This window comes from Lepidochelys olivacea, assembly GCF_965140295.1.
Source record: "Lepidochelys olivacea isolate rLepOli2 genome assembly, chromosome: 14".
NCBI lineage: Eukaryota > Metazoa > Chordata > Testudines > Cheloniidae > Lepidochelys > Lepidochelys olivacea.
The window spans coordinates 41,525,665-41,551,892 of NC_140424.1; the positions used below are offsets into that span (position 1 = coordinate 41,525,665).

At 50.7% G+C, this 26,228-nt stretch overlaps 1 protein-coding gene across 4 annotated transcripts; it reads right to left on the reverse strand.

The window, feature by feature from the left end:
- Positions 1–7,213: 7,213 nt before the first annotated feature.
- LOC311530894 (uncharacterized protein) lies at positions 7,214–24,923 on the reverse strand. Of its 4 annotated transcripts, XM_084647914.1 has the most exons (4): positions 24,316–24,914; positions 23,545–23,663; positions 19,987–20,132; positions 15,713–19,854 (listed from the first exon to the last, which is right to left on the reverse strand). In XM_084647914.1, exons 3-4 carry the CDS (start codon positions 20,030–20,032, stop codon positions 18,665–18,667), a joined length of 1,236 nt encoding a protein of 411 aa, XP_084504040.1. In that variant the 5' UTR covers positions 20,033–20,132; positions 23,545–23,663; positions 24,316–24,914; the 3' UTR covers positions 15,713–18,664. The 4 variants fall into 4 exon arrangements, 3 of the variants coding, with proteins under 3 accessions (XP_084504040.1, XP_084504041.1, XP_084504042.1); XR_014714106.1 differs by lacking the exons at positions 15,713–19,854; positions 19,987–20,132; positions 23,545–23,663 and adding exons at positions 7,214–7,523; positions 8,228–8,393 and having other exon boundaries at positions 24,316–24,923; XM_084647915.1 differs by lacking the exon at positions 19,987–20,132 and having other exon boundaries at positions 24,316–24,913.
- Positions 24,924–26,228: the final 1,305 nt, after the last annotated feature.

Consider the following 26,228-nt stretch of genomic DNA (forward strand, 5'->3'; position numbering starts at 1 on the left):
TACACTGACAATGCAACCTTTTAACTAAAATGACACTTTGGATTACATTGATCATTTGAAAAAAGTTCCCTTTCTAAAAAAAAATTTTGGATTTCTCTGCCCACTTGAGAGAGAACGTGGAGTTTTTCCCACCAAAACTAAACAAAAGTTTGATAATTAAAGACATTTGCAAATAAGTTTGAAGAATATCTGGGGGGCGGGAGGGTAAGTGGTTTCTTCTTCAGTTTTCATGACCCTCCCCACCCCCGCTATTTTTGACCAGTTCTAATTATGAAGAAATGTCTGTCTGTCCATGAATGATAAATATGTCTGCTCCTGAAACATTTACAAACAACGGCTCTCATCAGGAGCACTGAGGTCACATTACGTAGAGAAACACCCAGGCCTGCGGGGTTCACATTCTCAAAGACATAAACCGCCCCAGGATGGGAATGTCACACACAACACAGCGTGACTGGCCCGGGTTGGTTAGGTGCATGTTTTGCTGTTGCTGGCAAATTGTACTTTTGTGAGGTGGGGGGGAGTTATATTTGAAAGGAGTTCTTCCTCCTCTCCCACTCTCATCCAGGGGTGCCGGAACAGGGGAGACCAGGGCCCACCACTTTTTACTGTCCATAAGTGTGAGCGACTGGACGAGGGGGGAGAGAAGGGAGGGGGGGAGTGTTTTGGGGGCAAGGGGCGGTGTGAAGTGGGAGCTCAACGAGAAAGGCGGTATGAGGGGGGGAGTCAGGGAAGGGGGGGTTGAGGGGGCAGGACTTCAAGGAGAAGGGGTGGCACAGGGGCTGGGTCACAGTTTGGCTGCCAGCCCCCCCCCCGCCCCCACACTTTTAGGAAGCTTTTTCCCATCCTGCCTTCATCCCAAATTAGTTTGTTACAGTAAGAAAACTTTGAGCAACAAGGAGACTCAGAGACCCACAATATTACCGCTAAAATCCTCACCCGCCCCTGGAGCTGGGCAAACAGAAGTTTTTGGTCGCTGGCAATTCCAAAAAAGAGATGGAAAAAAACTGGTTTCAGGTTGAACAAAACTAAAATTTTTCCGAATTTTTGATGAACCAAAAATCATTAAAAAAAACAACAACAAAAACCCAGGAACATTTCAATATATGTAACTTTTTGAATTTTTAAAATAAAACTGAAGGACATTTTTAAACAAAAAATTGTTTCAAGCTGAAAAATCAAAATGGTTTGTTTGGAAAGTGTCTAAACGAAATGCTTTGACTTGTTAAGAACTGGGGGGAGGGGCTGGACGTGAACAATTCAGCAGACCGGATACGAATTCGCAAACTGCTGAATCTGCATTTTTCACCTTAAATTGGTTTAGATGAAAAGTTTCGCCCAGTCTAGTCCCCACCATTGAGGGGCACCGTAAGAGGGATCAGCTCTTCTAGCTGGTTTCCCAGCCCAAGTCTGTCTCCATTTAATGGGTCCGCTTTAGGGTTCCCCACTCCGCTTTAGGGTTGCCAATTTTAATTGGATGGATTCCTGAAGATTTTATCACATGACATGATCTTTAATTAAAAATTAATCTTGAATTCCTGCAGACTCCCGGTCATCCTGGAGGATTGGCAATGCTACTCCAGTTTCCTGGGCCACACCCGTGTCCCCACCTAATGGATCCCTTCCTCTGGGTTCCTGGGTCAAGCGTCTGTCCTCCATGAGCAGGTCTCCTTCCCCATTCTCCAGAGCTGGGTCTCGATTCCTGTTTCTGGTTCCCTGGGCCTGGTCCCCGTCCCTGTCACACACTGCGGGGAGCTCAAATTCCTGTGAATCCTGCGGACTTCCAGGCTGCTGGGAGGGATGAGTCAGCAGCTTCCTGAAGACGAGTCGCGAGTAGGCAAACACTTTCCCTCTACCTTTCCAAAAACCACATCGGTATAGTAAGACTAGCTCCCCCACCACTGCCACCACTCCACGCACCAGGAGACGATTCCAGGATGCTGGCTCTGAAACAAAAAAAGAGAGAGAAAGGCCCCATTACTAAGGGACTCCGTTAAATCATCCCACTGCTCCCATGAGGATCCCAGAAGATGAAGACGTTCCTGGCATACAGTAAGAGCTGAGTTGGGTCATGCGCACATGGGCAGCACTCAGAGCAGCGGGAATGAGATCTCCAGGCTCATTATCCCCATTGGCCAACCTGACGGAGGGAGAAAGGTGAGCCCGGCAAAGCAGCCCCTGTTCCAGAGTCTGGGAACTGGGATTTTTAAGATGCTCCAGGATGGGGTCCCTCAGGTCTTAAGGTTAGAGGGGACGGTTAGGATCATCTACTCCAGCATCTCGTGAAGCGTGGGGAAGGGCTAGCCACGATGGGAAGGGTGGGGTTTGCAGTTGTATCCAGGAAAATGGGGGGTGGGGTCGCTAACACATTGCTGACGGGTGAGGGGCACGATTGGTTTCTTTGCCTTGAGGAGGGGACTCAGCATTTAAAAGTCTTGGGAACAATAATTTAGTCTGAGCCCTGGCATAACCCAGGCCAGAGAACGTCGCCTACTGATTCCTGCACCCAGTCCAGTGATTTATGGCAGTGACGTGGCATTGAGAGGGATTTTATCATACGCTGAAATCCAGGTGCAGAAGGGAAAGGGCATTAGAAGCTGAAAGACCCCAGAAGTGGCTCTGGTTTTCTCCTCAAAATAACCACCCGGGGCTGATTTTCCCCGGCCCAGTGCCTTGCAGTCATGCACCCAGCACCGAGTGAGTTCGGTGTGCAGGCAGGCTCCCAAATCCAGACAGTGGCACTTCACATCCACTTTGCCCTGGCGTCAGGGACTGCCCTGAGCACCCATCCTGCAAACATTTACACACCTGAGCCCTCCCACTGAGATCCAAGGCTACTCCTACGGATGGAGTAAAACACGTGGCTAAAGCGTTTGCAGAGGTTCCAAAGAGCTGTGGCTCCGTGTAAAAGGAACATTACTTCAGTTATTCCAATCTTGGGTTGATGAGATGCTCCTGCCCGCCCCCTCCATTCACAGCTGAGTCTCCCACCCACTGCAATTCTCCAAGGAACTTCCCACTCCGAAACCCGAGACACTGTGGCCAGCGCTAGCTGTCCCTCTGGCCCAATCCCATGCTTCAGGACATAGTCTGAACGCCACCAAGATCAGTAATTAATTCCCCACCTGCATTTACAGGCCACAGTGTCTAGGGTCTCGGAGTGGGGAGTTCCTTGGAGAATGATCAGAGAGATTGAAGTGATAGCTGGGAGTGCTGGTAGCATAGGGCCTGAGGAGAGAGTCTACAGAACCAGACAATCCTGCTGTCAGGGTGCCAATGCCTGAGATGAAGGGGTGTCCAGGATTTCCAGGATTATGGATCTTGGGTAGCAGATAGAAGACCCCTGGTCGGGGTTCTAGGGGTGTGTCTGTGCAGATTTGTTCCTGTGCTTTTTCAGGGAGTTTCCTGAGCAGATGCTGTAGTCTCTTTTGGTAACTCTCAGTGGGATCAGAGGATAATGGCTTCTAGAAAGTGGTGTTGGAGAGCTGTCGAGCAGCCTCTTGTTCATATTCCGACCTATTCATGATGACGACAGCACCTCCTTTGTCAGCCTTTTTGATTATGATGTCTGAGCTGTTTCTGAGGCTGTGGATGGCGTTGTGTTCTGCACGGCTGAGGTTATGGGGCAAGTGATGCTGCTTTTCCACAATTTCAGCCCGTGCACGTCGGCAGAAGCACTCTATGTAGAAGTCCAGTCTGTTGTTTTGACCTTCAGGAGGAGTCCACCCAGAATCCATCTTTTTGTAGTCTTGGTAGGAAGCTCTCTGTGGGTTAGTATGTTGTTAAGAGGTGTCTTGGAAATATTCCTTGAGTCGGAGAGGTCGAAAATAGGATTCTAGGTCACCACTAGCTCCTGGGACACCCTGGACAAAACCCAGAAGTTGACATGCTGTGGGGAAAGGAGGCAGGTCAGACTCAATGGCCAGCTGCACCTGCTTTGCAAATGAGCCCCCCACGTCCCCAGCCCCAGGGGCTTGAGACATTCTGCGCAGGGGGGAATATCTGAGGCCTTGATGGCAGAGCTTTAGAAGGGGATTCTTTCCCGCAGGACGCAGCTTGTACCTTGCAGGTCACAACTTGTCAGCATCTCTCTAGAGTGGGACAATGTTGGGGGTCGGGGCTGGTCCCCTCCTCCCAGAACTCCTGATTCCTGAACAGTTCACCAGAAAGGAGACTGAACCCTCACCCTTCCCTGCTGTGCAAATCCTTGTGGGGGTGTAGGGAGTGACTGAGAGCACAATCCCCCCAGGAATTTCAGAGCAGATCAGAGGGAAGGGCTGATTCCCTGGGGTCCTCCTGTTTCTCTAGGAAGGAGCACGTGCCTCTTCTCTGAGAACCATCTCCCAAAACTCATGGGGTGTGTGTGTTGGAGGGGTGGGGGAAGGGTGGGTTTTCAGACTCTCACTCCCCAAGACAGCCAGGAGCCCTGTGGTTCATGCTCCGCAGAACCAGGCAGAGCTCTGGCTTGAAGTCCCAGCTCCTTTCTCTGTCCCTCAAGAAGGAAGGACCTGACAGTGCATTGCACTGACCTCCCCAACCAAGGACGGCCCACTGGGGACCCAGCTAGGAGGACAGAGTAGAAAATGGATCTTCTAGTCTCTCCTTACCAGTCCCCCAAAGAGTTCAGGTGAAATGGGGCTCACCTCCAAGATGAAGTGGAGCCTGTCTGTGTCTGGGGATTCTGCCAGCAGATTCCCCAGCATGGCATCCAGGACCTCTGGGATGACTTTGTGCAGAGCCTGCAAAGCATGGGTCAGAGTTAGGGAACCTGAGCCTACACCTGCCACAGGATGGGAAGAGGGGTCTCTGGGAAGCACTGGGGAGACTCCCAAACACATCTCCTGGCCTCTCTCCTTCACATCCCACTGCAGGCAATTTGCAAGAATTGATGACCCCTGGACCTTTGATCCATGAGCTTAGCAGGTCTCTGCAGAGGGCCTTGTAGGCAGAAGAGTATGAAACAGCCAAGTTGCTATGGATGGAAGCTGGGCTTCTGGAAGAAAAAGAAAAAGAAATAGAAAGAAAGAAAGAAAGAAAGAAAGAAAGAAAGAAAGAAAGAAAGAAAGAAAGAAAGAAAGAAAGAAAGAAATCCCCCAGAGAGGGGTAATCTCTTCCCTGCTGGAGGGAAGGATCCAACCCTGCAGCTTGTTCCATCTCCGCTACCCCACCCCGAAATCTGGAGCTCCAGCGAATCAAGGGAACAGTACCAAGGAGCACTCTGGAAGAGGAGGAGGATGGAGGAGGAGGAGGTACCTGGATGCCGGTGGTGTCCTTCTCCGTGCCCAGGGTGAAGACGGAGCGAAGGGCAGCTCGCAAGAGGTGGGTCTCTAGGTCTGGCTCCAGGGCAGGTTTCATGGTGCTGGCAAGAGAGAGGAGCTGGTATTAGACTGTGCAGTACGGGGGTGGGACAGAGCCCCTCCCCAAGGCCCCTGTCATGTGATGGGAGTGAAAAGAAGAGCCCCGCCAGGAGACAGTGACCCTCCCCACCCCACCATCTCTGCCAGAGGCACCACTCTTGGGAGGTGACCTGGGCGGGACAGTGACGGTGACTCCCAGCCTTGGGCCTGAGCAGCACTGGGGTGAGGGGAGCCGGTGGGGTGGGGGGGTGGGGCTGTCTCAGTACCAGAGGTAGCCCACTGCAGCCAGGGAGTGGGCGAGGACGGCGCTGGGTGACGAGTCATCGGGAAGCTCCTCAATGAGCTCCTGTGAGACGCGAAGGAGACAAAGGAGCGTGTGAGATTCAGGCCCGACTGACACCTCCCAGTGGGGATATGACACAGCCAGTGCCCCACATGGCCAGCAGGATCCCCCACCACCTCCCGCTCCCCCGATTCCTTCCTGCCCATCCAACTTGTCCCCCTTCCCGGATTCCTGCCCAGCTCACTCCCAATCCCCTTCTCTCCTCCTCCCTGTCAAAACTGCCCCCATTCAGCCCCATCCCGATGACCGATCTGGGACCATGGGATTCCTTGTCCCCCACTCTCAGCTGCCATCCAGCCCCACAATTCCCCCCCGCCCACTACCCACCAATCTCAGAATTTCTCCCAAGTCTTCAGCCCCAGCAATCCCTGCCCTCTGCTGCCCCCTCCAACACCACCCAGCCCCCACCCATTAGCCTGGCCATACCCCTGCCAATCCCATGTCTCTCTCCTCTCGCCAGCTGCCGTATGGCGTGTCTCACTCACCACGATCCTCTTCACCACAGCCGCCTTGCAGCAGCGCGGCTCCAGCGTGTCCTCCCCTCTCTCCCGTGCAGCCAGACATGCGGGGTAGATGGCCTGAAGGAACAGGAGCTGCTGCTCCTCATCCTGGACCCACCAGGAGTGGGGGATAGCGAGAGAGAACCTGTTAGCGAGGGACCTTCCTGCCCCACCCAAACCAGCTCCAGGGCTCAGGCCTCAATGGGGGATTGTGGGGACCCCCCTATTCTCCAAATCCCCCCCCACTCCTACGCAAGCAGGATCAGGAACCGGGAAAGTGGCTGTGGGGGGAGACGACCTCGGCTGTTGTGGGACAAACACCCCCATCTTGGGGGTCCCACATCATGGATGTAAAGGGGCCCCATTAGGGGTGGTGGATCAGGAGGGACAAGACCTTCGGCAGGGGGTGGGGATGCTGGGAAGGGACAGGGCCATCTTGGTTCCAGCCCAGGTGGGGAACATTTGTACCTTATCTCTGCACTGGAGCTGCTCTCGGATGACCTTGAGAGCAGCTTCATCTTTGGCCACGTCCACCCCTTCCTCCTGCTCCAAATCCAGGGGGGTCCCTGCACCCAGGAGAGAAGGGAACAGGGTGATGCCTGCTGCCACTTGAGGGTTGGACGGGGCGTGGTGGGCAGAGCAGGATTCAAGACCCCCCTTCCCACCTCAGGCACCCAGGGCAGATGGGGCCCCAGACCTCCCTCTCAGGGATGCCGTCAGCCCCAACAGCTGCAGAAGCCCAGAGCAGAGCCCCCCTCCCCTGCCCAGGACTCCAGGGGAGGTGTCTGTTCCCCCCGCCCGGAGCAGCAAGGACCAACTGGCAGCAGCTCTTCACGCCCCCACCCCCAGGTCCCCGTGCGGAAGGGGCAGCTGTGTGACGGCTGCTGCTGTCCAGTGCTGGGACACGGACCTTCCCCCTCCTGGCCGGCGGGGGCTGGAAGGTCCTCAGAGACCGGGCAGGGCGAGGCCTCCTGATGGGAAGGAGGGCTGGGCTCCTGGGGCCGCTGCTGCCCACACAACCAGCCGCAGAGCCACCCTGCCCGGCGCCCCTCCTGGGCTGGGTCCTGTCTGCCAAACCGCAGCCTGGGCCAGCTCCACCGGGGCCTGGTCGGGGCCGCTCCCAGCTCGGCGCCTGCGCCGGGAGCCGGGGTCCTTTTCCAGAAGGCCGGGCACTTCCGCCGTCTGGCCTGGACGGGACCTGCTTCCCCGCCAGCAGGGACGCAGGGCTTGCTCTGCCCCTCGGGAAGGCGGCAGCTGCTTCCCTCAGGCTCTGGGGCCACCTGCAGAGCCTTCCTCCGCAACATCCGCAGGAGCCTGGCCATCCTGGAACCGAGCGGGGAGCAAGGGTGAGTCTGGGCTCAAGGCAGCCTTTCACTCCTGGCCCTTTTCCGGCCCTCCTCCTCCCTGCTCCAACCACAGCCGCCCCCTCTGCCCCCACAGGAGTGCAGGGAGTGCCATCTACACACACGGGCAGGAGTTCGTTGCACGATCTGCTCCCAACGTTCCCCCTTGTAATCCCTGCTGCTGCAATATCCAGGAAGTCTCATCCTTTTCCAGCAATGGGGTCAGTCCCAAAGACCATCGGTTACTCTGGACAAGCAGCCCCCTCCTCTTATCCCAGGCCACTCTCCCACCCAGGCTAGAGAAGGAAGAGAAACCAGGAGTCCCGACTTCTCCTGGGAAACCATTCCCCACATCAAAGTCACAAAGACCCTAGGCACAGGAAGACCAGGGCCCTCCTCGTTCCCCATTGATTTCCATGCTCAGCAGCTCACAGGCTCTGGCCCAGCTCAGAGACTCTCAGCCTGGGGAACAGTGTCCCACAAGGGAAGGGCTGGGAGCCCCATTGCTGGAACCTTTCCAAACACACTGGAGATGGCTCTGGAGAAGCTCCTGCCCGGTCTAAGAGTGAGGGGCTCTTGGGGGCTGTTTGCAAATGAAATCCCCCTTGGGAGATATCCTCTCCCCCTCTTTCTGCCTCTCCCCACAGACAGGGGAAGCCACCGAGGAACCCGAATGCCACTCACTTGCTCTCACGGATGGTCCGATGGATGGCGGATGTTCAGGGTCAGCAGACGTCCCTCGCCCTCCTCCTCACTCCCCAAGCCCAAGGCAGGCTGGAGAGGGTGGTGACCTCAGGAGTTACCCTGCCCAGCCAGCAGGCAGGGTGATGACACGAGGGCGATCGACTGACTGTGAAAACAAGTGTCTGTCTTATTGCCAAGGGAGGGAGAAACTCAGCCAGCAGCAGGGGGGTGCAGAACACAGCCCTAAGGCGGAGCTGACAGCGCCTGCAGGATCCTGACATCCCAGCACTTCCAGAGCCCAGGAAATAAGGTGTGAACATTTTCATGGAAACCGTTTTCTGTCAGAAAATCCATTCAGACAAAACCACTTTGTTTCTTGAAATCATAACAAGTAGGATGAAAATTCTTTGCAAAAATATTTGTTTGCAAAACAAGAGCATCTCCTGTCCATCACAGTGCATTAAACTGTCTCGTCGTACACAAAGGGGAGACACTATGATCTAGAACATTAGATGAGATGCTTCAGGCTGAGCTAAGTAGTTGCTGCTCTTCACAATTTCAAAATAATAAAATGCAAATGAAATTGAATATTTGGTCATAATCTGCTATGGCTCAGTGTGATAGGACACCCCCTAGGTGGTGATAGGACACCCCTATTTTGCTCCTAATATACTTTACCAACTCCTTCTTACTGTCCTTAGCCCTGTCAGCCATGGGTTATTCCCTGATGTCTTTAGCTTCCCTTATCCATTTTCTACACTTCACAACTTCTAATGCATATCACTTGCTATCTATTTCCTCTTTTTTCCCTTCATTTTATGTTGCTTTTTTATTTCTAATTGCTGGTTCACTTCACCAATGAACCAGGATGGGCTTTTAGGCAAAGTTGTTCTCTTTCTCGACTGTAGAATCATTACAGGGTTTTTTTTCATTTGTTTATTTTTGTTGTTGCCATCTAATAAACTCTTCCTAAAGAACTCCCCATTTTCAATCATATTTTTTCTGTCAAATTTTTTCTTCCTGGTCAATTTTGCTCATAATTTTCCTTAGCTTTGGGAAGTTTCCCCTTTTGAAGCATCAAGCATATATATGTTACTTGTTGGGACTAACCTTTGTTTGCCCATATTGAATGTAATCAGGTCATGATCACTGATCCCTAGGCAATCACCCACTTCCAGTCCAGTGATTATCCATCATGAGATCCAAAATAATTACCTCATTTGAGTGGCAATATCTTTTCCTTTAGCAAACAGTGATAATTTTTAGACAATCTAACGATGTTTTACCCCTGGCTACATGAAACGTCCAGCATATGTCTCCCAAACTGGAGTAATCCATAATCAACACAATTTTTCTTTCCAGAGATTACAGACAGGTGCTTATGGAATAACTCCTCTTGATCTTTAATTTGATTCGATGGTCTATAATAGACCCACACCAGTGTCTTCTCCTGGACTTGGTAAGTTAGCACATGGAGCCATGTACCAATATTCTGACCCGTACAGCAGTATCGGCAGAAGCATTCTCACAGATATGCTGATTTTTTATTCAAATCTGTTTGGCCCTGCATCTCATGTAGAGTTGGAATATGAGGAAAGCCAATGAATGAAAGATACTGGCTGCAGAACTGAGCTGGATGAGGGTGGATGTTGAGAGTCTCAGGACTGCAGAAAAGAAATGACAATGTGATAAGAAAATGACTAGGGCAAGAAATAACACTGTTACATAAGATTCAAGAATCATAGAATCATAGAATATCAGGGTTGGAAGGGACCCCAGAAGGTCATCTAGTCCAACCCCCTGCTCAAAGCAGGACCAATTCCCAGTTAAATCATCCCAGCCAGGGCTTTGTCAAGCCTGACCTTAAAAACCTCTAAGGAAGGAGATTCTACCACCTCCCTAGGTAACGCATTCCAGTGTTTCACCACCCTCTTAGTGAAAAAGTTTTTCCTAATATCCAATCTAAACCTCCCCCACTGCAACTTGAGACCATTACTCCTCGTTCTGTCATCTGCTACCATTGAGAACAGTCTAGAGCCATCCTCTTTGGAACCCCCTTTCAGGTAGTTGAAAGCAGCTATCAAATCCCCCCTCAGTCTTCTCTTCTGCAGGCTAAACAATCCCAGCTCCCTCAGCCTCTCCTCATAACTCATGTGTTCCAGTCCCCTAATCATTTTTGTTGCCCTTCGCTGGACTCTCTCCAATTTATCCACATCCTTCTTGAAGTGTGGGGCCCAAAACTGGACACAGTACTCCAGATGAGGCCTCACCAATGTCGAATAGAGGGGAACGATCACGTCCCTCGATCTGCTCGCTATGCCCCTACTTATACATCCCAAAATGCCATTGGCCTTCTTGGCAACAAGGGCACACTGCTGACTCATATCCAGCTTCTCGTCCACTGTCACCCCTAGGTCCTTTTCCGCAGAACTGCTGCCTAGCCATTCGGTCCCTAGTCTGTAGCTGTGCATTGGGTTCTTCCATCCTAAGTGCAGGACCCTGCACTTATCCTTATTGAACCTCATCAGATTCCTTTTGGCCCAATCTTCCAATTGGTCTAGGTCCTTCTGTATCCTATCCCTCCCCTCCAGCGTATCTACCACTCCTCCCAGTTTAGTATCATCCGCAAATTTGCTGAGAGTGCAATCCACACCATCCTCCAGATCATTTATGAAGATATTGAATAAAACCGGCCCCAGGACCGACCCTTGGGGCACTCCACTTGATACCGGAGTGGAGAAAACCATAAGAAACCATGACGTGGTTTGGACATGGGCCAAGAATGGATCAGAAATCACATGTGGTGATGCATACCAGAGTACCAAGCAACTAGAAATAGAGGAAGCCCAAGGCTGCATGGGCTAATCATGGTGAAGAACATAGAATAAAAAGATTTAAAGATGATGGAAGCCAAGACTCTGATACAAGACAGAAGGTGGTGGGAAGACTTCATCCAGACCCATCATTGCTGCTCAGCTGATGGGCAGGAAACAAAGGAGAAGACACTGAACCATATGCATGTAAGATCCTGCAGTTCCAAGTTATCAATAAGTCTAAAACAGGTAATGGTGTCTTTCATACAGAACGCCACCTCCCACCCCCCTGCCAACACACACACACACACCCCTCTTTTGCCCTCAGAGATATTAATGTTGCAATCATAATGATCATCCCACCAATTTTCAGTGAAGCCAATTCTATCAAATTTCTTCTCATCAGGGAGAACCTCCAGCTACTCCTACCTCTCACCCAGATTCCCAGCATTTGGTACAAAGTAACTAATTCCCCCGCCTGCCCCGACTGCTTTTTCACATCCTTTGCCACATTGGTTCAATTTGTTTGTGGCATGCTGAGTTGTGTATGTACTGCATTTGCCTTCTTAGCACCCTCCCCTCTCATTTCTAATTTAACATGGGCCTAGCTGCTCCCGCTCGTCTCCAGAGAAGATTAGCCCCCCTATCTGGGAGATACAGGCTGTCCCATTCAGACAGCCCTCCTCTCCCATGGAAATGTGGCCCCATATTCAACAAAACCCAAACCTGTTCAGGTTCAGACCTGTTGCACCGCCAATGATTCACTTCCAGTATTTTCCACCTTTTCTCACTCATAGGACCAGAAGGACCCTTTGTGCAGGATTCTAGCACATGGTTCTACGGGAGCACCAGCTGGCCGCTAAAGCCAGCTTACTGTTTCAATGTGGACTTTGGGACAGTGAACAAAATTTTGGGTCATTTGAGCTCTGGGTTCCAGAGATACCGCGTCCCCCAAAGAAAGAACTTTTCGTAAAGTAGAGGGATTCTACCAACTTTTTTTGTGCCGACCTAGGAGGTCAAACCATGTCTCTGAGCCTGACCGCAAGGGTAACCGTCATTTGACACTTATCCTAGTTAGTGTACAGCAACCGCTGCCTCTTGGGAGGAGCAAAACAGAGCACAGTGTTCACCGGGGAATTTAGCTCTCGCGATTGGTGTGTGTCTAACATTCATTTGCCAAACGGTTTACACGGCATATGTGAAGACAGAGGGTCAAAAGGGACTTGCTAGCCAGAAAAGATAAACAAGAACACTGGGGGTTCAAGGCAACAAGTTACAGCCATTGAACCCGAGTGAAAGCCAGGCCCTGGGAATCTGAGTTTGGCCCTCGGGAGAAATAGACTTGTGTTGCTAAAATCTGCCTCTGTCAAAGGGGTCTTTTTTCCCCAATTTTTGCTGAATGGAATCGAAGCTGGGCAGAAATGCAGCAGGCCCTGAAATAGCTTTAGGAAAGATGGGGATAAACTGGACAGAGGCCAGAGGAGAGCAGCACAAATTAAAGGTTTAGAAACTCTGGCCTCTGAGGAAAGGTTAAAAAAAAAAACAACTGGGCAGGTTTGATCTTGAGGGAAGAAGACTGCGGAGGGGACCTGCTTACAGTCTTCCAATAGGTTATGGACTGCTATAGAGGGTATGGGAATCAATGGTTATCCATGGCCCCTGAAGGTAGGACAAGAACTAATCGGCTCAATCTGCAGCATGGGAGATTTGGCTTAGTATCAAGCTGTCCTTCAGCGGCTCAAGAGCATGAATGCCAACCTCGGGGCAGACTACCACAGACAGGGCCCAAAGCCCAGCTGAGTTCTATACTTAGATTTCACCCGCCAGATCTTAAATGTAAACTCTTCAGGCCCCAGTAGCCTAACCATGGAGTCACAGGCAACCTCCTTGGACACTCGTCTTTCTTGCCATCTAGGTATGCTTCCTTTCATGATAGATGGTCCCTTAAACCCAAAATCACAACAATATTCAAATTAATCCCAGTCCCATAGGACCGGTCATGTACCCCAGGTCAGTTGCACGGTAGATCGTACACCAAAGACAACGCTTGTAGCCAATCCAGTAATAAACTAGCTAAAGATTTATTAACTAAGGAAAAGAAATGGGAGTTATTTATATAGGGAAATGGAGTTATTTATAAAGCAGTTAAATGTATACACACAAACGAGTCACAGTCTTTAGTTTCAAAAGGTAATTAGAGTTTCTATTGTAATCAAACTTTACATGTTTTTTAGGGCTATCCCAGGCTGTATAGCTGGGGATCCCGTGCTTTTTCTTAGAAATCTTGCCCTCGCAAAGTCCAGCAACACAGAGATAACTTAGTCCTCCTTGTTGTGTGTGTGTGGGGGGGGGGGTATTCCTCTTTCTTTGCAACCCCTCGACAGGAGGAATAGGTCTGCATATCCCCAACTCATGGCAGGAGTGGGGGTAGGGGGGCAGGAAGAGCGATGAAGAGAGTCTTTTGTTCTGTGATGCTCACTGATGGGTCATCTGCTGTTGATGTACCTTCACGAAACCAGTACTTTACAATAGTTGATGTCCGGTAATTTGCCTGGCGCCGGAGAAAATGACATTCCGTCTGTAGGAAGTGAGGATTTTACACTAGCTAATGCTGAGGTTTAGGAAGGACGGGAGTGGAACAGAGTTAGGCCTGGCCTACACTACAGAATTACTTTGGGATAACTTACGTCGCTCAGGAGTGTTATACCGAGCTAAGCACCGACGTAGACAGCGCTAGGCCAGTGGGGAACCTCTCCCGCTGACATTGCTGTCACCTCTCGCGGAGGTGGAGTTATTAAGCCGACGGGCAAGCTCTCTGCCATTGGCTTAGAGCATCTTCACCAGAAGCACGACAGCGGGACAGCTGCGCTGCTGGAAATTTGTAGCGTAGCCGTGTGCCCTTAGGCCTCGTCTATGCTTACAAATTGGGTCGTCCCCGTTACGTCTCTCAAGGGTGCGAAAAATCCACCCCCTTGAGCAACGTGGTTACACTGACCCAAGGCACCTTGCAGTTCTGCATTTGATTGTTCCTTCCTAAGGCCAGGTCTAGGCTACAGACTGACAGCCGTCAACGTAACGCACGCCCGTAAAAATCCACACCCCTGAGCGACTTGACCTAATCCCCAGTGTAGACATGCTCTGTTGGCAGGAGAGCATCGCTTTGTACTGTGTCAGACCCTAGTCCTGCATGTTTCTGGTCCCTTCTGGGCAGAGACCCAGAGCGTCCCAACTAAAATCCCAAGTCTCCTCCCCGCTGCTTTTCTCCCTTTCTTTGGGCCAAACAAAGACAAAGGCTGCAGTGGAAGGCACGTGGATTACATCAGCCTAAAATAAAAAATAATTAAGGTTTGTCCACAGGTGCTGACTTTTATTTTTCCCCATTGGTGCTCCACCCCTGCTCCACCCTGAGGCCCCACCCCCCACTCTGCTCCTTCCCCAAGGTCCTGCTCTTGCTCCGCCTCTTCCTGCCCCCCCATCCCCTCCCCTGAAGCCCCCCACTGGCCTGCTGCTCTCCACCCTCTCCCAAGTGCCTCCTGCCAGCCACGAAACAGCTGATTGGTGACGCAGCTGGAACAGCTGTGGCTGGTGGGTGTTGAACACCCACCAATTTTCCCCCATGGGTGCTCGAGTCCCGGAGCACCCATGGAGTCGGCATCTATGGGTTTGTTTACACTAGGATTTTAGGGGGAGACGGGGGTCTCTAGGCATTGCATTTCAAGGCAGGGAAAAAGCCGTGACTCTGCAAAAGGCTTCGGGGTCATGATGGACAAGCAACTCAGCATGAGCTCCCAGTGTGATGCTGGGGCAAAAGGGGCTAATGTGATGCAGCACCGCAGGGGCGGGGAGGTAATTTTACCTCTATCTGTGGCACTGGGCAGACCAGTACGGAGGGCTTGTCTATACAGCGCGCTAAATCAGCACCACTGCAATCGATGACGAGGCATTGGTTTAGCAGGTCTAGTGAAGACGCGATGAGTCGTTGGGAGAGCGTCTCCCCACCGCATTAGGTCGATGTAAGCTATGTAGCTCCGGGGGGTGATTTTTTTCACACCCCTGAGTGATGTCACTTACATTGACTTAAGTGGCAGTGTAGACCAGGCCTGAGATCGCAAATACAGTTCTGGTGTTTGCACATTAAACGGGATGTTGAAAAACTGGAAACAGGGCAGAAAAGAGCCGCAAACCTGATCTGAAGTCTGGACAAAATGCATTCCAGTGAGAGACTTGAAGTTCAATCTGTTTCAGCGGTTCTCAAAGTGTGGGTCGGGACCCCAAAGTGGGTCTCGGCCCTGTTTTAATGGGGTTGCCACGTCTGTCATTAGACTTGCTGGTACCCCAGGCTGAAGCCAAAGCCTGAGGGTTTCAGCCCTGAGTGGCAGGGTTTGGGCTCCCGTCCCCTCTCCCCCCCATGCCCAGGGCGGTGGGGCTCAGGCAGGCTCAGGCTTCAGACCCCTCTCCTGGGGTCATGTAGTAATTTTTGTTGTCAGAAGGGGGTCACGGAGCAATGAAGTTTGAGGACCCCTTTATCAAATGGAAGATTGAGAGGTGACGTGATTGTGATGTATAAGTACCGGGTCCTGAAGGGATCTTAAATCTAGCTGGGAAAGGAATAACAAGAACAACTGACTGGAAGCTACAGCCAGAGAGATTCAATTGAGAAATAAGACACAAATTTGCAACAGTGAGAAATTTAATCATAGAATATCAGGGTTAGAAGGGACCTCAGAAGGTCAACTAGCCCAACCCCCTGCTCAAAGCAGGACCAATCCCCAACTAAATCGTCCCAGCCAGGGCTTTGTCAAGCCTGACCTTAAAAATATCTAAGGAAGGAGATTCCACCACCTCCCTAGGTAATGCATTCCAGTGTTTCACCACCCTCCTAGTGAAAAAGTTTTTCCTAATATCCAACCTAAACCTCCCCCACTGCAACTTGAGACCATTACTCCTTGTTCTGTCATCTGCTACCACAGAGAACAGTCTAGATCCATCCTCTTTGGAACCCCCTTTCAGGTAGTTGAAAGCAGCTATCAAATCCCCCCTCATTCTTCTCTTCCGCAGACTAAACAATCCCAGTTCCCTCAGCCTCTCCTCATAAATCATGTGTTCCAGTCCCCTAATCATTTTTGTTGCCCTCCACTGGACTCTTTCCAATTTTTCCACATCCTTCTAGTAGTGTGGGGCCCAAAACTGGACACAGTACTCCAGATGAGGCCTCACCAATGTTGAATAGAGGGGAACGATCACATCCCTCGATCTGCTGGCAATGCCCCCATGTATAAATCCCAAAATGCCATTGGCCTTCTTGGCAACAAGGGCACACTGTTGACTCATATCCAGGTTCTCGTCCACTGTAACCCCTACGTCCTTTTCTGCAGAACTGCTGCCGAGCCATTCGGTCCCTAGTCTGTAGCGGTGCATGGGATTCTTCCGTCCTAAGTGCAGGACTCTGCATTTGTCCTTGTTGAACCTCATGAGATTTCTTTTGACCCAATCCTCTAATTTGTCTAGGGCCCTCTGTATCCTATCCCTACCCTCCAGCATATCTACCTCTCCTCCCAGTTTAGTGTCAGTGGAGCAAGCTGTCTTCAGATCACGGCTGGACACTATTCTGAACCTTAGACAAATACAAGTGACTGGGCTCAATAAAGAGGTAAAACTGGGTGAAACTCTTTGAACTCTGTTATAGATCCGACTAGATGATCTAATGGTCCCTTCTGACTTTGAGACCTATTAATGTTGTGGAAATGTGCTAATGGAAATATAACCTACAAGTGGGCCATGAACGTAAGATAGCCAATCCAGAAATATAAGCAAGTCAGTAGTAAAATGACTAATGAAGTAATTGATGAAAACCATGCGCTCTCATGTTTGCAGAACGGGGGAATTAGTTAAAGAAACTAGGGCAGAGAGGAGGAGGGGTATATAAATAGATATGCTTGGAGGAATTTGATTTTTTTTAATAATTTTGCTGGATATTTATTTTAAATCATTTTTTTTTTACCAATGTCAATGTTCCCAGTTGTGCAAAATTATGGGGGTTTAAGCTTTATTTTACTTTAATTTATTTAAATTCTCATTGTCGTGGGAAATTATAGGGGGCATGAGACAATGGGCGGGGCCAGACAATAATTCTTTAATGAATGCATCCGATGAAGTGGGTTTTAGCCCACGAAAGCTTATGCCCAAATAAATTTGTTAGTCTCTAAGGTGCCACAAGGACTCCTCTTTTTTTTTTTTTTTTCTGGCTGATACAGACTAACACGGCGGCCACTCTAAAATCTTTAATGACCGCAGATGTTGAGATTTTAATGGTTAAAGCTTTATAATCGAGACACACAAATTCTCAACATCACGTGTCAAAATATACCAAGTAAGTCTCCTTAAATGAAACTCTCAGACGTTCTCAAGGGGCAGTTTTCTTACTTTTCCTGGCTCTGAATTTCAGTTATCAGCTATGGAACTGTTTTTTGTTGGTTTGTGCGCGTGTGCCATGAAATCGACGTTTACCAACATTTACTCATAAAAATCTAACCCTTCCAAGCAGCCCCCCCCCATATATATATTACAAGGGGAAAACCGAAGGACTTATTACTGCAAATCCAAACCAGTATCAAATATTATAGGACTGCACTAACCATTTAGGCTCATCGATTCTTTGAACACCTGTGTAACACAGAGGAATGTTAACTATTTATTCCTTGACTGGGTTTGACTAAAGCAATTCTTCAAGAAAAGGCATCCAGTCTTAATCTGAGGACATGACGTACTAGAGAACCCGCCGCTCCCCTTGGTAGTTTGTCCCAAAGGTTGCTCATCCTCACTGTTAAAATTGTGCCTTGTTACTAATTACAATTTGTCTGGCTTTAATCTCCAGCCATTGGTTCTTGTTAAGCCTCATGCAACCTTCTCACCCCATTTCCCTAGTTCACAGCTGTTCTTATCAGTCCAGCATCCACCCAGCACATCTGCTCCCAGCTCCCGCAGACACCGACAAAAGAGCAACAGTTGACAACGGGGAAAAAAGCGCAGTGAATCCATGAGAGACTCCAGGATCCAGCCAGGGGAGCAAATGCCCTGAGAGCAGGAAGCTCAGGTTAATATGAGCCAGAGGACGGTAAACCCCTGGTCTCCCCTAAACTGCCTAAACCTGCCTCATTTCGAGCCTTCTTATATGATCACGTTATTTACAAAAGTTTTAACATCATCCTAATGAAAGGAGAAAACCCAAATTCCCTTCTGCAATTTGAGCTGGGTAGGAAACAGCCCAGAAGCAGCTTTACCAAGAGATGGAACCAGGGATTGAAGCTCGGAGGTATCAGGCTGTGTTTGGAATTTATACAAATCACCCCTCCAGGTCTGAGACATTTTCATCTCCAGCCCTCAAGAGTCTGACTTAGCATGAAAGACGACAAAGACGTATGCAGGGGAATTGGATTTTTTTTTTTTTAGTAAACTAAGGCCAGTCCTAGTGATGGAACTGATAGAATTTCTCTTCTGTGTGGAGTCTCCAGTGTCAGTTCCACTTGAAACATTGTCCATGCTTAAGATATTTAAGAGGTCTTTTCCCTGTATAGATTTGCTGATGCCCCATACGTGCTGACCCCAACTGAAGCTTCTCCCACATTCAAGGTTTTTCTCCCGTGTGGATTCTCTGATGTCGAATATGGGTGGAGCTCTGATTGAAAGTTTTCCCACAGTCGAGGCATTTATAGGGTCTCTCTCCTGTATGGATTCTCTGATGTTTAATAAGGGCTGAGTTGTCACTAAAACTTTTCCCACACTCCAGGCACTTATAAGGTCTCTCTCCTGTGTGAGTTCTTTGATGTGAAATCAGATCTGAGCTCCAACTGAATCTTTTCCCACAGTCGAGGCATTTATAGGGTTTCTCTCCTGTATGTGTTCGCTGATGTGAAATAAGGTATGAGCTCTGACTGAAACTTTTCCCACACTCCAGGCATTTATAAGGTTTGTCTCCAGAATGGGTTCTCTTGTGTCGAGTCAGGTGTGAGCTCCGATTGAACCTTCTCCCACAATCGAGGCATTTATAGGGTCTCTCTCCTGTGTGCAGTCGCTGGTGAGTAATAAGGGCTGAACTGTCACTAAACCCCTTCCCACAATCCAGGCATTTGTAAGGTTTCTCGCCTGTATGGTGCATCTGATGTCTAACAAGCTGCATGTTCCAATCAAAACTTTCCCCACAGTCCAGGCATTTATAGGGTCTTTCTCCCGTGTGGGTTCTCTGATGAGAAATAAGATCTGAGCTCTGAATGAAGCTTTTCCCGCATTCCAGGCATTTATAGGGTTTCTCACCTGTGTGGGTTCTCTCATGCCTAATAAGATGGCAACTTTGATTGAAACCTTTCCCACAATTAAGGCACTTATAGGGTTTCTCTCCTGTGTGGATCCTCTGATGGGAAATAAGATTTGAGCTCTGATTGAAACCTTTCCCACAGACTAGGCACTTGTAGGGTTTCTCTCCCGTGTGGATCCTCTGATGGGAAATAAGATGTGAACTTCGACTGAAGCTTTTCCCACACTCGGTGCATGTGTTTTTTCTCTCTTCTGTGGGGATTCTCTGCTGGGCTGTGGTTTCCTTGAGATCCTTGCAATCTCCACCATGATTTATGGGTTCGCACATTTTCTTCCCTGGGTCATATCCCAGCAGCCTCTCCGACCTACGCTGATTTCCACAGGCTTTTCCTGGTTCACGATTCTCATAAAAATCCCCCTCGGATCTTCCCAATACCGTTCCTTGCAGATCCACGTCCTCACCACCTTCCCGCTGTGGATTCTCATTCACCATCCCAGCACCCCCTGGAATACAGAGAGAGAATCCAGAAGGAGTCATCCCCGTGCCGGGGAGAAAGGAATGAAAAGGGAACAGCAAAGAGGGGAAAAACAACACAACCACCACTGAGGAGACTGAGAAAGGGAACATTTACTAACCCTTCTGTAATTTTTCCTTCTCTGAAGTGTGTCCCTGGTGCTCCATGATCCATTAGAACTGGGATATTCCTCCTCATCCTCCAAGCATGGAGGCTCCTCTTTCTTTTAAACCCTCTCTCTCACTCTAATTTCATAGTGTACTGCACCTGGTATAACAACAGCATCACGGGGTGAAGCTCAGTTTCAAAATAAAGTTTTCAAAATAATTTTTTTTTTAAATAGAGCATCCATTTGGAAGAAATAAACTAGTTGTAACAGACAACACAGAGCACCGGGGACCCACAATAGAGAAATTTCATTCTGCCTCCAGATCCCTTCAAAAGATCCAGGGGGAAGTAAAGTCTGGGGGCGGGGAGCTCGTCCCAGATCTCAGTCAGCGTGGGTGGGTGGCATCTGCCCCATGGATGAAGCTTGTCCCAGGAAGGGAGGGGAAGAGACATGAATTAATACAGACAAGACAATACAATGCTTCTGCCACCTCAACGGGATGGAGATGAATTAACATCTCCCTTGTGTTTCTAACTCCTCAGTCCCGTGGCTGGGGGAGTGGAGATCAAAATGTGTCTTAAATGAGTTGTGGGGACTATGGGGTCATTCCCCTGAAATCATAGGGTCTGTTTGCATGGCTGCTGAGAGGTGTAATTCCCAGCTTGGTAGATGGACAAGCACTCGTGTCTAACAATAGCAATATGACCATGGCAGCATGGGCTGTGGCTTGGAATACCCACCGGAGTACAATCCTGCCCTGCCCCTTGGCTAGTGCTAGCCTCTATCTGTGCCACTATTTTTAGGCATTAGTTTTCGGAAAACTATTACATGTAAATGTATCTGAGCTGGGAATCACACCTCCCAGCTGCTGTGTAGATGTAATCTAAGTGACCAAAGAAGAACCTCACCAGAAGCCCAATTGAAAACATCACAGCCGCCCCCCCGGCCCCTCCGCAGCCCCTTCCCAGGCTTCCAATAATCAAGGGGACAGGACTCGCTTATCCAGCGAGGTCACCATCTCATAATTCTCCTGCATGACGTCCCTGTAGAGGGCTCTCTGAGCGGGGCCCAGCAGAGCCCCCGGCCCTGGGTGAAATACACAGCCACCTCCTTGAAGGTCATCGGCTCCTGAAACAAGAGTCCCAGCCACAATCCCACTAGTCCCAGGGGAGGAGGGCCGATAAAATGAAAGGTCTAGTGGAGACAGAGGAGCAGAATCCCACCCCCACCTTGCTCGGAGCAGCCAGGAGACTTGAGGGAAGGGAGAAAGAGAGAGCTCATTGTCCCTCCCAGCCGGTGGAGGAGGGCAGGGGCCTTCCCCTTTACACACACCTACTAGCCAGAGGCTGGCACAGGAAATGGAGCCCCTCAGCAGGGTCCAGGGACAGGAATCCCAACACCCTCCCCATTCCTAGCAGCTGGGGGTGAGGGGACGGGGCCTCTCCCCTGGGCCTCACTGCGGGGTGCCCCCTTCGTATTCCACATCAGCCTCTGCCTGGTGGGTTCAGACTCCAGCAGTGGGAGTCCAGTCCGTTTTCCCAGCCCTGTCCAGGGGGGGTTGTTTCCAGTTCCAGAAATGGGAGAATTTCCACCCCGCTCCCAAGGGGCATCTTCTGAACATACTCAGGTGACTAGCCCAAGCCGCTATCGAGGCCGTATATTTAGGTGCTAACTCTAGCAGAACTAGTGCATATACATCTACCCGGGCTGGGAATCCCACCTCCCAGGGGCTGTGTGGACGTAACCTAAGTGACCGGGGTAGAGACTGAGCAGAAACTAAACTGGGCACACGAGAGCCCCAGGAATGCCACAGACTGAACATGTCCCAGCAGGTTTGTCCCTCCCGGTCACCACCTCCCCGGCCCTGTGTATTTCCTGCTCCAGCCCTTCTAACACAAACCCACCAGCAGCCCCCTGAAGCTCCCCCCTCTGAAGGGGTTTCCCATCCCCCAGCAGGATGTGTTGAAGTCACTGGGATAAGGCAGTCCTACCCCAGTGGGGAGCTCCATCTTTTGGAAAGTGGATGAAAGTTCATACAAAGTTACAATCATCTCTAAGATTGCTAGGAAAAGGTACCCAAAGGAGACAGTCTGGGTCAGCCCAAACAGAAAGGTCCAAATAGACATTGGAGGAGTGGATCTGAAACCCAGGTGAGCGCCCTGCCCCAGGGCTAGAGTCATTCTCATTCTCTCTCACCCAACTTATGTGTAATTATTTATACATGGTGGAACAGCTTCAGCGGGAGAGACTGAGAGAGACGTACCAAGGAAAACCCCATAGTCCTATATGCCAAACTCCAGGAGAGGGTTCACAACTGCATATTCTCTACTAGATTCAAGAGGCCTTTAGAACCTGGTATTTTCTCTTTGCAATCCAATCAATGACCCAGGACACTATTTTGCCTCTAAAACTAAGGAAATCTAATATAATTCAAAAATTAGAACGTAAACGTCAGTGAATTTCGAGGAGCTTTTATATGACTATTTGACAATCATTAAGAAAGAGAAAAATTAAGAAAATAGAAGAGGATTCACATTTTAGCTAATTAGAAGGGAGAAGGCAAAAAAAATTAATAGTTGGTATTTAGCTAAACAAGTAAGCGTCATAGATGCAAAATATTAATCCTTAAATAGAGAAACTGAACACATTTTGAGGGGCTTTTGTATCAAAATCTGGCAAGTGAGAAAAAAGAAAAAGAATTGAGAGGTTATTGAGCAATATCTTATTAATGGAGAGAAAAGGGGCTCAACTTCGTGCAAAGGTTCTCAAACTTTTTTTTGCTGACCCCCCCCTTTGAAAATATTTCAGACTGGGATGACCCCCGCTCAGAAAAAGTGATAGCACATTGCTGTGTGTACTCAGAGGAGCACTAAATGAAGCATGTAATCAATAGCCCTGCAGTCAAAGGCACTGAAACCTTGCAAAAAGGGAAAAGTCGGGTGACCGTATTTCCAGATCCCCAATAGAGGACACTGCTGGGGGGGAGGGGGAACTGTAGGGGGGTACAGCAATACCGTACCAGGCCACCCGTACTTCTGTGCTGCTGCTGGCCCTGGTCCTGCCTTCAGAGCTGGGTGCCTGGCCAGCAGCTGCCACCCTCCGGCTGCCCAGCTCGGAAGGTAACGCCTCCATCAGAAGCACCAGAGAAGTAAGGGTGGCCACACCATACCATTTCGTGACCCCCCCCCCACGCACACACACAATAGCCTTAAGACCCCTTTTGGGGTGAGGACCCCTGTTTCAGAAATGCTGACTTAGTGGTTATTGTATTGCTAGACTTATACACAGGCTTGGCAGAAATTGATTTTTTTTCCCAATCATTTCAATGACAGTATCAGTGTTTCTTTTGAAGGATTGATTTTCAATTTTTATCGATTTAAAGGTTCACAGTCGCAGGAGTTAGTGGGGCGGATCACACAAGAATTATTCAAGGACCGCAGACGTTGAGATTCAACAAGCTGAAAGCTTTATAAATGTTACACACACGCTGGCATCATCATAGGCCAAAATATACCCAGTAAACCTCCTAAACTCAAACGCTAAGAAGTTCTCAAGCAGCATTTTTCTTACTTTGCCGGTCTGCACATTTCAACTATTTCCAGTGGAAATATGTTTTCATCCATTTGTGTGTGTAAGGAGAAATTGAGGTTTACCGACATTTACGGATGTAAAATCTCGTCCTTCCAAGCCTAGGTATGTAGAAGAGAAACAGAATCTGAGCAGACTGATCTCACTGTAACCCCCCCACAGGACACCAAGAGCAGGTCATTCAGGCTGCCTGGCACACGTGCGTTAGGAGACAGTGTGAGCGGGTCACACTCGGGGCTCTTCAGGAGAACAGGATCCTGCCCCCTTTCAGAGCAGGTGTCTCTGACGGAGCAAACAGGGCCCCAGCAGCCGTTCAGGGCTGGGGAGATTCACCCACCGCTGGGGCACGAAGGGGCCTGTCTCAGGGGAGGGAGGGGCTCCGAGTTTTGTAACGGGGTTACAATAAATCCCCCCCCCCCCCGACTCCATTTCAGTCTCATTTCTCTCCCCTCCCCTCCCCGACAACCCAGCCCCAGGGACACAACAGGGAACCCCCCCTGGGGCCCGCCCATGCCCCCCCCCGGCCGCTCTCCCCCCTGCCCGAACCCCCGCGCTGGCCCCGGGCGCAGATCCTGGGCAGAGCCCGGGCAGCGACTCGCCGCTGGGGCCGCAGCTCCGGTCCCTCCGCCAGGCGCTTCCCAGCCAGGGAGCAGCTTCCCGGGGCGGCGGGAGCCGGGGCTGCGGGGCCGCTTGTGCAGAGTCACTGTCCTGCCCGGCCCCGGCCCCGGCCCTTTCCCCGGGTCCCCCCATCACCTGCGGGCTCCGGCTCGGGGGCTGGTGCGGGCCGAGCCCGGGGCGGAGCGGGGCGTTAGCGCCGGTCTCTCCCCGCACAGACCCCGCCGGGGAGCAGCAGCGGCTCGGCCCGGCCCCCGGCTCGCAATGGAGGAGCTGACCCAGGAAGATAAACAGAGGCAGAGCGAGCGCAGCCCGCCCCCTCCCAGCACGAACCAGGGCCCTGTGGGGGCAGCAGCTAAGGACCCCCCCGGCCCGGCCCACACCCCGCTCAGCCCGGGGCGCCCCGGCCCGAAATTCCTCCTCTCTGCCCTGTAGAGACCGGCCCGGCCAATCCCACCCACCGCCCGGGTCACTGAGAAACGCGCCCGGGCAGGCTCCCTGGGAGGCCAGGACCCGCCACCCCCGCGGATTTGGGGACCCTCGGCAGCAATCCCCGGTCCCCATAGAAACCCCCCTTCTCCTCTTCGCAGGGATCCTGCGGACTCCTCCTTTCCACCCCCCACTGACAGGCTTAATCATAGAATCCTAGAATATCAAGGTTGGAAGGGACCCCAGAAGGTCATCTAGTCCAACCCCCTGCTCAAAGCAGGACCCAACCCCAATTAAATCATCCCAGCCAGGGCTTTGTCAAGCCTGACCTTAAAAGCTTCTAAGGAAGGAGATTCTACCACCTCCCTAGGTAACGCATTCCAGTGTTTCACCACCCTCCTAGTGAAAAAGTTTTTCCTAATATCCAACCTAAACCTCCCCCACTGCAACTTGAGACCATTTCTCCTTGTCCTGTCCTCTTCTACCACCGAGAATAGTCTAGAACCATCCTCTCTGGAACCACCTCTCAGGTAGTTGAAAGCAGCTATCAAATCTCCCCTCATTCTTCACTTCTGCAGACTAAACAATCCCAGTTCCCTCAGCCTCTCCAGCTTCAGTGCAAGAACCGCCCCGAGTGCTGGGGCAGGGGGCTGCCGGACAATGGGTTTGTCTAGGACCCAGAAAGGGAGCTGGGGATGGAAGGGAATTGCACCCCCTACAGTAACTCTTTGTTGCTGGGTGAATTCCAGAGTCCCTGCAATGACCCTGTCCACCCACCTAGCTACTGGGCAATATGGACACCTGCTTATCAGGGGTTTACACACATACAATAGCCCTGAAGTTGAACTCTGGGTAACCCCTTCTAAAGTTCAGAAGAGCCCCGACTCTGACCTATGCTTCAGCAGAGAGTTTAGCTGCCACTCAGGAAGAAGGGGAGTGTAATAGAATTAGGCCCCGTCTACACTTAAAAATTAGGTCGACCCAGCTACCTCCCTCAGCTCTGGGTGTGAAAAATCCAGCGCCTGAGCAATGTAATTCAACCAAGCTAAGGCCCCATGTCGACCATACCTTGCCAGTTATTCCCCGTTTTGTAGCTGTGCGTTTGATTTTTCCTTCCTAAGGCCAGGTCTACTCTACAAACGGACACGGGTACAACTACATCACTCAGAAAATCCACCCTCTGGAGCGACGCAGGTATATTGACCTAACCCCCCAGTGAAGACAGTGCTATGTTGGCAGGAGAGTTTAGACCCTGAACATGTGGGAAGACCCACTGGCCAGACACCTGGGAAAGAATCAGAGGCCCCCCCATCCAGTGTCCCATCACCAGCCATTGGGGATATTTGCTGCTATAATTCTGTGACTTTTTAAATAGAGAATAAAATGCTTTTTGGACAAGGAGAGGGAATTAGTGGGCAAAGGAGTGGGAGGAAATGGGGAGAGAGGTTTGGGGCTGCAGAGAGGGCAGGGGGTAAATGGGCAGGGGTAGTAGGGGAAGGGACAGCGGTTGGGGGGCTAAGGACACAGGGGGATGGGGTTGAGGGAAGTGGGAGGAGAGAGGTGGGGCACTGGGAAGTTGCAAGAGAGGAGCACCTCTCAGCCCCACATAATCTCCTTCCGTG